Raw genomic sequence first — 14,125 nt, forward strand, 5'->3', positions numbered from 1 at the left:
TGGAAAACAACATTGTATTAAAATGATAAATGAAATGACGTCAGACTGAAAACAATTTATAAAAATGATAAATATCCTTAATCCTCTTCAAAAAATTGCATTAGACCACTCTCAGCTTTTTATGGAAAAAGGGTACAAAATACTTCTTTGATCTTCGGACAGGAAAAGATTAAAGCTGTAGCTATAACTCACCAGCTCACAGGCAAACGCTTACTCAAAGCGGTGCAAGCAAAGCGAGTAGGCGGGCGCACAAACGAATGCAAACGAAAGTGAATTTCAGCTCACCATCTCACCAGAGAAGTGGGGCCACAAGCTCACATATTCTTTTTCTAGTGTTGCGACTAAAACTAAAAATTGTAACTAACTTAACTAAAAAAACCGTAACTAAATTTTGTCTACTAACTTTTTAGTCTAACTAAAATTAGTCGACTAACTTTTTAGTTTATCTAAATTTAGTCAACTAACTTTTTAATTTGCGAAAAATATATTGTTACTGTTACCCAAAAAATACTTTTTAAAAATCTTGTTATGCGTTAGTTGTGAAGTGGTTTTAGCGCCATGTTTTTAATTACAAATTGCTGTAAGTTACAATTTACATCTCCAGGGCATCTGTTTCAAGGATTTTTTCAATTTTTAGTTAAAGTGAATTACAAATTATAAAAAACATGTGAAATCAATTTTTTTTTAAAAAATGGTACCATGTTTTTGAAAGGTGTGTTATGTGCAGAAGCATTTTCGGATTTCCTTTATATAATACCTGCAATAATTTTTTGGGGTAATAATACGTAATTTATTTCGTTCTACACTCATAAAAATGCAGATATTTACAGTGACAGCAATTAGATTGAAACAGTTAGTAAATTAATGCTTTTTACTATTTCTATATTGTGTAATTGAATATATATCTTGTTCAACTCTCAATTTTGTTTTTCTTTTAAAAATTATTATTAAAATGCTAATAACTAATTATGTTTTCGGTATAAAATATCTGCTGCTTTTGACGGAGTTGTTCTGCTAACAAACCAATTTTTATTTAATTCAATAAAAGAAAATTTGGGGCAATACTAGGTACAAAGAAAACAATTTTGTTATCTAATTGTCAAAAATTATATTAGGTATTTTAAATTTCTTAAAAACAATAAATTTTGATGAATGTCTTTAAAATGATTCATATGTCATAATTCATATTAAGTTCATATAATTTCATGGTATAGGTAACTCAACTTTTTTTAGCAGTAAATCTTGTTTTAGTCGACTAATTTTAGTTACGCTAAAAAGTTAGTCGACTAAATTTAGTTAGACTCAAACTAACCTTAACTCCCACCCCGATCTTTTTCACGAGTTCTTCCAAGCATCATTTGAAACTATTTTAATTAAAAACCACAACCAAACATTGCTAATGGATGTGATGTTGTGCGTTATAGTTTTTTAAATGTATTACAAATATAATGATTGAGTTGATATACAGTTTCTTTATGTTGAAATCCTACTGAATTAACAGGGTTTTCATATGAAGTCAATAAGGAAGAAATTCATTTAACTATGATAAATTTTTACTTTCGAATAATTTTGTCATTTTATTAACATTAGTATATTTTTAAGATCTCGATTCTATACACAAGCGTTTGTAGTGAATGAACTCAATTGATAAATACCATCTGATAATTCACCAAAATGATCACTATATTTTACATATATTTTTGTTATCTCGACTAATGTACCAACTTTTCTAAAAGTGAATGAAATCATTTTTATGTATGAAGATTCGTATGTAGATATCATTTTTCGCTGCTTAGTATGTAAAAGAGGATAAACACATTCCCTAACACCTGTTGCTAACGATAAACTATTAAAACTGCTAATATTTGGTATACTTTATCAGCATTCAAAATAGGTGTAGTTTAATTTATTGAATTATTCGTCATTTTATTGGACTTAAAGTATATGTAACCATTTACATTCTATCACCGAAATTTTCTTTCGTAACTGCATTTTATGAATTTACTTAACTTGCTAAATTTACAATATTTTTGTTCACCCAATCTATACTTTTTGTCGGTTGTTTTGATCCATCTATCATTAACACTCTACTCTCTAAATTGTATAAAGTACCGACAGCCAAAAAAATCAACATATGCTTTCGATGCAGCTTGGATACTCACTGTCTGAAGAGTTTTAGATAAGTCTGTCATTCCATTCCCTCCCAAATCCAACAATCCTCATTGTACTACCAGATTTTATATCAAAGTAAATGTTATTATCAACATAGTTTCTAGTAGCTGCATCTTGTGCGCTACTTAGATCATGCAAGTTCATTGTTTTATTGTCATTCACATCCAACTCTGCTTTCAAAGTGTCTCCATACATAGGAGTTCGTTAACAAACTCTAAAAAAATGTAAATTATAAACAATCGTTATAAATAAACATAAAAATTTAATGTTTATTTATTTCATTAAAAAAAATAATAAATGACCATTTAAATTTTGGTAGAATGATTATTTATGTAAGTTGGATAGGAAATATTTGCAGCATGTTTATATGGAAATTGAAAATACAAGGACATGTATAAGTATACTTTTACATTTAAAAACTGCCAATAGTTAGTATCTAAAGAAGTCGTTGACAACAACGGATTCTAAATCTTTAAAAAAGAATTTTGAGGGGCAAACATCAGCACTGTATAAGATGAGGTGTAAGATTCTATAACTTTTATATTTAGGGAAATTTGCATATGTCTTGCTAAACTATTCTTAGTATCATTAAACCTAATTCTCTGACATATTTTTTCGAATTGTGAGATTTGAAGTTGAATATGAAAAAAATGTATGTTTATTGAGTAAAATAAACTAGTATTACACATGTATACAAGATGGTTCCCGTGTAGATCCCGCGGCCAAATCCCGTACGTTTCCCGTTTGACATCCCAGATGGTTCTCGTTTGGGCCCCGTATGGTTGTGCTTGCTGGGTTAGCAAATGAATTTACATAAACAAGTGAGAAAAAAATTTGTTAAAAGAAAAGTTATTGTGACAGTTTAGACAAAATATGGGCTGCTGATCTAATTGACATGCAGGCGTTCTCCAAATTCAACAATGGTATAAAATAATTGTTGGCGGTTGTTGATATTTTCCCTAAATACGGATGGTTAATTGCTCTAAAAGATAAAACAGGTAAGACTGTCGCAAAAGCTATTTAAAATATTTTAAAATCAACGAAAGCCAACTAAAACTTGAGTTAATATTGGTAAAGAATTTTATGATAAAGATGTCTTATTTAAACTGTACTCAACAGAAAATGAAGAAAAGCCATGCGTAGTAGAAACATGGAATCGTTTGATGAAAGAAAAAATGTGGAATTATTTTACAGCCGATTCAACACATGTATGCATAAATGTTTTGGATTATCTAGTTAAACAAAACAATAACAATATACACTCTTTGATAAAGATGATGATATACACTCTTTGATAAAGATTCTCCACACTGCACTTTCATCACTTTTGATAAAATGATGAAAGTACAGTGTGGAGAAATCCTTACCCAGATTAATTTACAATATACAGTATCTGCAGAGCAAAATTTAACTCCGATTGCATATAAAATTAAAGATTGTTGCAGTAAAATAATGTGTAGAAGATTGCTTTGCAACTCATTAATAAACTCACAAAGATAGAAATGATACAACAGAGAAATTTTAATGGTTCTTCAAAATTTTCTTTTAATTTGATTATATATAATTTACATTTTTTAGAGTTTGTTAAAAAACTCTATGAAAAGTATTGTGATAAAAAAGTTAATTTCCCTTTGAAATAAAATTTTAATCGTAGAAAAAACAGAAAAAGTATTATTTTTGTATAAAAATTAGAAAAAGTCTGAGAATACAATTACAACTTTTAAATTATATAGTGGTTTGCTTCGAAGTTTGTTTTTGGAATATCAAACTTTCTAATCCCAGCTTTCTAATCTAACCGTCTCACCTGATTCTCGTGCTTTTTATGATTCTTTGAATGCCAAGGATTCCAGTCAGCATCGCGAGTAGAATGTTTTCTGGAGATACGAAGTAAGTATTCCGAGATATTACTGGGTCAATGATTTTTCAATTAACTTAATCCAAGTATCTGGAAGACTGAATGAAATGCTAAGGATGCCAAGCTTAATTGAATGATGGATTTTGATGCGGAACCAAGACGGGACATACACCCTGATAACGAACTCTACTATGGTACGTAAGTTGTCTATTGTTCCGTGTTTGAAATATACACTCTTAATATCTTGTTGGCTGTTGTCAACCAGTGGAACATGTTTTGGGGACCTAGATTGCGCTTAGCAAAATTTGGAGGATACATGCCTGAGCTTACGGTGAGAGCAATATCCCTCAGATACTTCTGGTCCTTTCTCAAAGTGGATTTATCATTTAATGGCAAGGTGCAAATAATTGGCTAAAATGTAACCGCTAGAAGCACTTACAAGTTGTTTTATCAAAAAGAAAGCGTGATTCTTCTTTAGATTTCTCAAGCCTTATAGTTCTCGCGATGTGGTATGTATGCTGACTAGGGATCGCCGGTTACAGTATACGGTATAGTAACTTTACGGTATACTTTACGGTATACTTGGTATACTAAAATTTAGTATACAGATTAGTATACCTGTTTACTTTTATTTGTGAAATATTTTTGGACTGGCTTTAAAATTATATTTTCTTAATGAATTAAATTACTGCATCATGTCTATTATTTGACTAAACATGATTAAAGTGTTTTTTTTTATTCAATTTTTGTTTCTTAGATTTATTTAATAAAAACTTTAATTTGTTTAGTTGTTATATTTTTATACCAGGCTGTTTGTGCTGCTCTTCACCCTTTTAAGATTTAAGATTGTTTATTCTACAGATTTCTCTAATCTGAAATAAATAGTAATAATAGTAATCGAAAAAAAAAAAAGTAAAAAGTTTTGTTTACGTTAAACTTTACAGTATACTTTACGGTATACTGTACGGTATACTTTACGGTAGACTGTACACTAAATCTTTAGTATACCGTATACTGGCGATCCCTAATGCTGACGCATTAAGAGCAATATGTGAAGAAACCAGGTGTGAAAAATAATAAAATTTTATTTTTGCATTTGCCTGGTTTGCAACGTTTCCGTATCGCGTTAAATACATTTGGCAACAATACAGCAACTAGCTACTTCCAAAAGAACACTGTGTGGATACTTTTTAAACACAGCTTATCGTTATGTTGTCAAATATATTTAAAAAGAATGGAATAATTCTGTCCCTTCTATATCAATTAAGGTATACATGTATGATAATATTAAAAACCAGTCTTAATCATGTTCGCTACAATGATACTGTTACAATTAAAAATAATGATAAAAATCATATTAACTTTATCATCATAACTACTAATGTTATTATTATCATGGCACATTTTAATCGATGTTATCAATGGTGTGTGTGTGTGTGTGTCTGTGTGTGTGTGTGTGTGTGTGTCTGTGTGTGTGTGTGTGTGTGTGTGTGTGTGTGTGTGTGTGTGTGTGTGCAAACATTGCTAATTAAAGTAATAATAATTATAAAAATGATTTTTCCCTTTACAGAAAAAAAGTATTCCCTATTAAAAAAAAGAAGTAATCCCTATTCCCTTTATAGAAAAAAAGTTACTTAATTTTTTTTTTTTTCTTAGAGAAGAAAAATATCTATAAATGAATGAATATTACTATATTTTGTGTGCAATTAATTTTTTTGTATAGATCAACAAATATTTTTTTACAAATTAATATGATTTTTTAAATTACACTGGTTTTTCATGCTTCATTCATCTATGCATAACATAAAAAAATCTTTCTGCTTGAAATTTTACTTACTTTATATAAATCAACTTTCTATTAATTGCATGTGATTTTTTACACTTAAATCCTCGTTTCAAACCTGTCAAATGTCTCTTTAATTACGATTTAGTTTATTATGCAAAAAATATATCTATGGATGTATCCTATAAAAATACATAATTTTCCCTCTACATAATTGTATAACAAACAAGAATTAAAAACTGATCAAATTAAAAAATTCACTTCAGTTGTGTACAACTGACTCAGGAGTATACCTTGATTGAATGAATTAGGAGTTTCTGTTTTTATTTATTACTTTAATTTTTTTTTTTTTTTTTTTTGTAAACATAGACATATAACTGTGTTTAATTTTTTTATTATCAATTTTTTTTTTTTTACAAAGAAACATGTATTTTAGATTTTATTAACTCTGAATGTATTAACATCTGCTGGTTGGAGTGTATACATGGCTTATTTAAATTTGTTTTGCACCTGGATCAGCCCTTTTCGTCAAAATAAATTGCTTCTAAAGTTTTTTTGTATTGTGCTATTTGTTATAGTAACAATCTATATTACTATGAAATCGAACTTGACTTACCCATTAAGTAATAAATGTTCATGTAAAGCTTGTTTTACAAAAGATTCAAACAATTTACCATCAGCAACCTACAAGAAAAATGTGAGAAATGAAAAAATTTTAAACAGAAAAAATTATTGTAAAGGAACTACTGAAAATGCTAAATCAAAAATAATTACAGGAACAAAAAATTTACTTCTGAGCAAAATTACTAAAGTAGAAAGTAAATCTGTAAACCAGGTTGGATTCAGCAAGATAAATTCATATGGAACGAATAATAATAAAAAAAAGACTATGAAGATTGCAACTTCAACTTCACTACCAAGGAAATCTACTGTTAATTTCAAATCTGGTTTCAATCAGAATGTTCTCAGGAAAACATTTGTAGATGAAGCAATCCAAGATCCATTCTTTAAAACAGTTATTGCAGCTAATTCAGTGCCGTGGCATAAACAACCAGATAAATTTCTCCAACTAAATGAAAATATTGTGTATAAAAAATTTGCTATACCAAGATCAAATAAAGTTGAAAGGGTTAATGTGATTTTTATTGTATCCTCAGCACCATCTCGACTTGATCGAAGAAATGCAATTCGTCAAACTTGGTGGAAACAATGTCAATCTACTTCTAAGGTAAAAATAAATTTTGTTTATTTTGATGTGCGCACAGATTTATTCTGTTGCATATATGCATATATTTATTCCATCAACTCTGTTAGTAGTTATATAATGGTCAGCTAATTATGCTGATTTATGTGGTGTCCAGTGTCAGATCTACTAACTTTAAGCAGAGCTTAGATCATGAATGTCTGGGTAGAAATACCTACAACATTGTTAAAAGATTCTCAATTTTCTGTAAAGACATAAGTTTTTCATCATTAAAATTATGCTTTTATCTTTTAATCTTTGAGAGAGATATATTTTTGTGTACGATTTAAAAGATTCAGTTCACACAATTTTGGGACTGACATCTTTGTTAGAGCTGAAAGTGATGAACTTGAATTTAATGACATGTGAACATCATTAAAAACATCACACAATTTAACTTAAGCTTGCGTTTCATTTGTGTAAGCTTATGGCATCAAGTAGTTTATTTAATTCCTCTTCACTTTTGTTTTAATAGGATTGCAGATGCACAATACTGCAATCAATCCCATCCTACCAACTCTAAAAAAATTTAAAATTCTTTAAAGACATAAATTTTGAAATGTGATACAAAATAATAACTTTAAGAATATTTGTCACAGAAGATTTTAGAGTTGACAGGGCATTGATTAATACTTGTATTTTATGCAGCCTTTTCTTAAACAGAAATTTTTATCTTTAAATTTTGTTTTTAGTTATCTATCAAATGTGTGTTCCTAACTGATTCGAAAGATCTAAAATCAGACTTAGGTATTGAACTTTTATCTGAAGCACAGAAATATAGAGATATTCAATTTCAAAATTTAACTGGAGGTTATGACTTTGGAATGCGATTTCTTTATCATATGGTGTGGGCAATGCAAAACTTCAATTTTGATTATTTTGTTAGAGTAGATGATGATTATTTTTTATGTATGAAAAGATTTCTAAGTGAAATACCTATGCCTCCGAATAAATTTTATCATTGGGGTTGGGTTCATTGTGAAGTAGATTTAGTTCGTCCAGAAGAGAGTTTAATTTTATTATCAAGAGATGTAGTTGAAATATTTTTAGGTCAAGATCCAGAAAAAATGTTATGTCATAGGTGGGCAGATCAAATGATTGGAATATGGATAAAAAAATTACGTCTATCCACATTCCATTATAGGCATGATGTTCGTTTACATCATGATCCACCAGCTGCATTTCTTCCACATTTTAAAAGTGAAAATAGTATTTGTACTAAGTACATTGGTGTTCATGGCAGTTATCCAGTTCAAATGAGAACCCTATGGAATCATAGAGGTCCTAGTAATTATGATAAAAACAAGACCCTTGATGATTACAGTTTTAATTGCTGGTATAGTTCTAACATGAATTGGCAATTATTTGAGGGTGAATGGAGAGCTAAGCCAAAACTTTGCAAGACTAATCCTAGTTGGGGTGGATCTCTTGGAACTACTTATGTTGGAAGACAAGGTGAATAAAATTCCATCGATAAAGATCTTTACGCTGTTTTGTTTAGTTGAGTCGTTAAGAGCATATTTTAAATGCATCATGCAATTATTCAATTTAATAGTTTTTTTAATTTTGTTATTATACTTTTATTTTTTTACAGATTTTTATTTTGTTATTACTCTTTCAAACTTGTTGATAATATTTTTTTAACCATGATTTTTAGCTTTGGATAAACAATTTTTTTTTTCTAGTTTCAGTTTGCTATCAAATCAGTGCTTTAAATTTATGTCAGTTGTATTTATAATATTTATTCTGAGTTTTTCTTAAAAATAACAAATTTTGTGTATATTTTTAATATGAACATTCAAGATTCAGAAAAAAATATCTGTTACAAATAAATGCATAAATTTTAATTTTATGCTTTTGCAGTTTCGAATGCAATTTTTGAACGTTTATATTGAAAAGTGATAGCAACTTTTAAGACGTTTATATAAGCGAATCTTACGAAGCAGTGGCTAAACTAAATAGTTACATTAAAACAGAGTGGATAAACAGCGGAAATCTTCTCGCCCCTTCTTTTCTTCAGCTGCCATAAGCGGCCGCCTTCCAAAAATTTTCCTACCTGCTGAATCTTCTTGCTTCCACCTCCAGTTGCTTCCGCCTCCCGAATTTTTTTGAAGGCCCCGTCGAGATATTGGAGGTAAGATGATATGAAAGCTGCTTCCCGCCGTCAGAAGAATGAAGACAAAGAGCGAAATTTCATTAAAAAAGTAATTCAACTGTCTGATTTTAAATTAGCAAGCAATTTAAAAATTAATTAGGTGCAAATATTGAAATTTCGACATCAAAATATGCGTTGTTTAATATTAATTACCAAACATTAACTATTTTTAAAAATTATGATTTTGTCAAACGGTAGCTTTTTCGAAAACAATATATAATTAATAAATAAATTAGAAATTTTAGAATTAAGTTAGAAATTTTAGAAATAAATTAAAATAAATTAGAAAATTCTTATTTATACTAAAAAAGATTTCATTTTGGTACAATAAAACTTTAAACTTGAAAAGTATTTTACAACCATTTTTCATTTGTAATTCTTTTCATTTTATTACGTGGAGTTGAACAAAATCGATTTGACCATCGTAACTAAAGTTAATTTTACTGTGTGTTTAAGACAAGATTCAAATTTTGGCTTTCGTTATATGTTCCATATTAAAATCAGTAACATTAAGTTGAATGGTTTTTTTTACATGATTAGTGTTATTAAGAGAATTTAGCTTTAAGCAAATCCCAATTTTTTCTAACGAATGATGTCATGTTTAATGTTTCATTCGAAAGTCGAGTTCTCTAATGGGTGGGAAATAGCTGTAGATCATTGTAAAATGAGGGAGTTGACTTAATCATTGTAAAAGGAGGGAAATGGCTTGATCAATATAAAAGCACTGAAACCTTTTTCAACTTTGACTTTAGAAAATGCAGCACCAAAAATAACTTGTAAAATTTCATAAAACTTTTTCCAATTAGGATCATCACTTTTTATATGCCATTTTATATGAATATTAACATTTCCGTTTACTACAATACGTGGCCTATATACAATACTTGTTATTTGCTGACGAATTCTTGTATTTGATATGATATGCATATTTTGAGGTTGACCTCCTCCTGAAAGTAATGTTAAAGTTATTTATTGTTTATCAAACAATTGTTGAAAACTTCATGATCAGCACTATTCTATGCAAAACGAGGATCCAATGAGAGTACAGCAATAAAGCATTACGTAAAAAATCGGCTCAAATGCTTTTGGTACATTCCTCAATAAATTTTCAGGTTTCATGATTTAGTTTTAGCTTGTGGTAACTTCAATTTTTTCAAACATTTCTGATATCATTAATACCCGTACCACCTTATCTTGGAGAAATATCATTAATACCCGTACCACCTTATTTTGGAGAAATATCATTTATATCCGTACCACCTTATCTTGGAGAAATATCGTTGCGTGGTCTCTCGCGATAAGCAAATTCAGGCGCTCGTGGTCTCTTGATTGCATCATGTGGTACTCGTGTATTTCTATAAAATTTTCTTATTTTTCAGTAGGTTTTATGTATTTAAACAATTCTGTCACGTTTTTTGCTGCTAATTGGCAAACATGCACTCCACAAACCATATTGGTTGAGATTATACTAATATTACTATCTAACATTTTCCCTTGTTTCTTGTTCTTGAGTTTTTTTAATTGTCTTTCGATCGTAACAAATTCATTACAAATTTTCATTTATCATTTGTAATGAATTTTTTAAGGAACATTAACACAAATGATTAGCTAAAACCGCTCCAAGTTGCGTCCGTGCTAAGTGAGCATTCCCAAAGTTGAATCATATACAATTTTCCATCTCTAGAATTCTGTGAGTAGGGAGAATTAGATTAAAAACAACGATCACAAATTGACTCGTCAACCCTTCAAGTAAATAAATGATAAAGTGAAAAGAAGCTAAGTTAAAAACAACGACCGGAGAAGACGTACACGCAATGATTCATCAACCTGTCTTGTAAGTAGATGATAAAACGGAAAGAAGAAAAATTAAAAACAACTGGGAAAAGACGATTGTACGACTTTAACAATTAAACCTTGCCCATTCCTAATCAAACAATCCCCACTCCATCAACCTCGATCCCAATCTCCACATTTATCTTCCACATAACCCTAGAACCCATGCCTCCCTAAATTCTAAACCTTACTACAGATACATACTACAAACAACTAACAGATGAAACTTAAAAAAAAAAAAAATGCCGCCCTTACAATACCGAATACCTCCAGTAAAAGCGTTCGTATTGAGACGAGGCGCTGATTTTAACATTTTATCATGGATGTTTTGCATGTCTTTTGAGATAATTTCATAAACTTGATCAGCAGTTTTAAATATACTTTCTTTTGCTTTCAGAAGATTCCATGTCACACCAAGAGTTGAAGACTCTTTCTAATTATTTTATTCTTCCCCATATCATCAACGATTATCACAGGTAAATTTCTCATCAGAATCGATTTTATAAAATCTCTTACTGTATAATTAATATCGAAGTCATTTTAACGTGAAACAAAAATAGCGCTTTCTTCACAGTTTCCCCCATTACGATTGTTGTTTCGAACTCTTCTCGTTTCCAAAATTCAAAGTTCTACGGCAATATCCTTGTATTTCAAATTTAAATGGTTTTTGAGATAAAAAAAAAGTTTCAGGATTTTGTTCTGTGCACACTTTGCATTTTCATTTGTTATTTTCAGAAACAGTTTATATATTTATAATTTCTTATACTACTTACATTTACATTATGTTTCCAATTGTGGAATACTTTTGTAGTTGTTTTATGGTTTGGTCTGTACTTTTGTGTGATACAGTTTTTAATTTAAATAAATTAAAATTTAAAATAAATCTTTTTTTTTAATATTCTTTCAGAGAAAAGTTATTTAGAGTAAAGAAGAGCAACACCATATAGTTAAGTTTTTAAATGGTGGTGCTAATATTTCCTATGACACAAATATATTGTTTGGCCACATAGACATCAGTTCAACAATAAACATATTCTAAATTGATTTTTTTTTGGTATGGAACAATAAAGAACATTACCACCAATGTTTCAGAATGTAATAGCTTTCAAAAAGCAAAAAACATGAATCTTCTAGTGAAACCCTTATCATATCAATTCATATCAATTCCATAAGTTAACTGTCAGAAAAGAATGGTTATAAACATCTGGTTGTGTTTGTAGACTATTTCCACAAAATTGGTAGAAGCTGAAACTCTTTTTGATAAAACTGCAAAATATGTGGGATTAATCTTGTATTCTTTATAAAAAGAATGTTGGCATAAAAGTTTTGAACTTAAAAATATTTGAATTTTTCAAGTTAGAAACTGCATCACACAAATGTACAGGCTAAATTAAACTAGTATCACATACAGGCTAAATTAAACTTGTATCACATAATTATAAAAGTCTCATACAATCGGAAACATAATGTAAATATTATTCTATATTTTTACTTTCTGTACGTTGTCATTTATCTGTTTTTCTTTCTGTATGTCGTTATTGTTTATGTTAAAATAAACAGAAATAAATTTTAAAATAGACTTTTGTCATTTTTATTTGATGTTTACTTGCTTGCATTTTTAGAATGTTGCCTACTAAATACGTTAGGTTCAGTGACTTGAACATTATTTAAAAAAACATCCCATCAATCCCCCTAGGGTGTTAAAACTCACAGATCTAATTACAATAGGGGGTTGCTTTTTAAAGTTTTCGTTTTTTTTGTTTTTGTTTTTGTTTTTTTAATGTTTTTTTAAGTCTGACCTCTGAGATCCAAGATAAACACGTTTATAATTACACTAAAGTATACTTTAATGTTAAAACGTTACTAATTTAAAAGTACTTTGAATTAAACAAAAATAATCCTCAATTACCGTAGGGGGTAAATCTTTTAAATAAGACGCTCTGAAATATTTGCTCTGGTTTAATCCCAACTACCTTTATGTACAATCGAGACACGCATTCTGCCTTCTATCGTACTAATGTGTGAAAAAATTCTTTGAGCATTTTATAACAAAAGTATTATAAATTTAACACGATAAATTTTAGGCTGAACACTTGGCAAAGCTTTAGCCGAGCTGAACATTCTACAAAACAGTCGAACGTTCAGGGCATCCCTACTAAATACTAACATTAGTAGAACATTTGTTTAATATAGATTATTATTAGTATAGTATTTTTTTAATATGTAATCAAACTGAAGTCTTATGAAGACCGAATATTCGGTTAACTTCGTACCTAAAATTAACCGAATGAATATTCGGTATTTGTTGAAATTCGATTAGAAAAGTTCAACGAACCTCGTCGGTGTTTATTTTCAACATGTCATTTAACATATTATTGCTAAATTCGATTCAATAAATCAGGTATTCTTCAAAGGATTTCACGTCCTTTTAGTTGATATTTCTTGATAAACGGATTAGAACTTTGTAACAAAAAATTACTGTTATATAAATCTAAGCTAGCTAATTATATACCTTAAGTATTGACGATGGCGTCTCACTTGGTCTGATTTTTGCTTTTTAAGTAAACGACTTTAGGAACTTGATGGTTGCTAAAAGTCATACTTAGAGGAGATTTTACGTTTTACTCGTGACAATTCAGATACGAATTAAAGAAGTGATCAAAAGTTGCTCATCATCCTCTAAAAATGAAAGCCCAATGAAACTAGTCGCTAAAAATATTTTATTTAATTCATATCAACTTCTTTGAGCCATTTTGATATTTTTAAAGGAAACGAAGAGCTTTTTACGAGGTACATTGAAAACTCCAGTATTTTATTTCACCTTTGAGTACTCCAATAATATCCCAACTTTAAATACTCCAATATAAGGTTCGACTTACAAATCCTCAACGCTCCCATGTTAATGTAGAAGCAGAATCTTGTTTTATCAATTTTATCGGCTTTGTGCATTTTTTTTAATTTTTTAACCACCTGGTTGAAGTTAATAGTTAATTTTTTTGTAAAAGTTCTTTGATAATTGCAATCCATTCGTGTAATAATAGTAGAATTACAGGAATTCTCCGGAATTTTTTATACCAATTTCAA

General features: G+C 29.2%; 1 protein-coding gene and 1 long non-coding RNA gene across 3 annotated transcripts; one reads left to right on the forward strand and one right to left on the reverse strand.

Annotated features, from left to right (window-relative positions):
• Window positions 1–1,535: 1,535 nt before the first annotated feature.
• On the reverse strand, window positions 1,536–9,261 carry LOC149889962 (uncharacterized). Its single transcript, XR_016452016.1, has 4 exons — window positions 9,110–9,261; window positions 6,602–6,879; window positions 6,427–6,494; window positions 1,536–2,386 (listed from the first exon to the last, which is right to left on the reverse strand). It is a non-coding gene; the product is annotated as an uncharacterized LOC149889962 (long non-coding RNA).
• On the forward strand, window positions 5,074–8,886 carry LOC145183490 (uncharacterized). Of its 2 annotated transcripts, none has more exons than XM_090085916.1 (3): window positions 5,074–5,091; window positions 6,247–7,038; window positions 7,746–8,886. In XM_090085916.1, the coding sequence occupies exons 2-3, from the start codon at window positions 6,295–6,297 to the stop codon at window positions 8,514–8,516; spliced, it is 1,515 nt and encodes a 504-aa protein (XP_089942042.1). In that variant the 5' UTR covers window positions 5,074–5,091; window positions 6,247–6,294; the 3' UTR covers window positions 8,517–8,886. The 2 variants fall into 2 exon arrangements, with proteins under 2 accessions (XP_089942042.1, XP_089942041.1); XM_090085915.1 differs by lacking the exon at window positions 5,074–5,091 and adding an exon at window positions 5,119–5,295.
• Window positions 9,262–14,125: the final 4,864 nt, after the last annotated feature.

The sequence above is a fragment of the Hydra viridissima genome, unplaced genomic scaffold (assembly GCF_058129835.1).
Source record: "Hydra viridissima isolate aposymbiotic clone 2 unplaced genomic scaffold, HvirCarnegie_v1 scaffold_4, whole genome shotgun sequence".
Lineage (NCBI taxonomy): Eukaryota > Metazoa > Cnidaria > Hydrozoa > Anthoathecata > Hydridae > Hydra > Hydra viridissima.

What these genes read in the sequence shown, in the direction of transcription:
- LOC145183490 (XM_090085916.1), top strand. Translation starts at nt 6,295, where the DNA reads ATGGCTTATTTAAATTTGTTTTGCACCTGGATCAGCCCTTTTCGTCAA. An exon ending in AATGTCAATCTACTTCTAAG is followed by an intron (nt 7,039 to 7,745) that starts GTAAAAATAAAT and finishes TTTTGTTTTTAG; the next exon opens with TTATCTATCAAATGTGTGTT.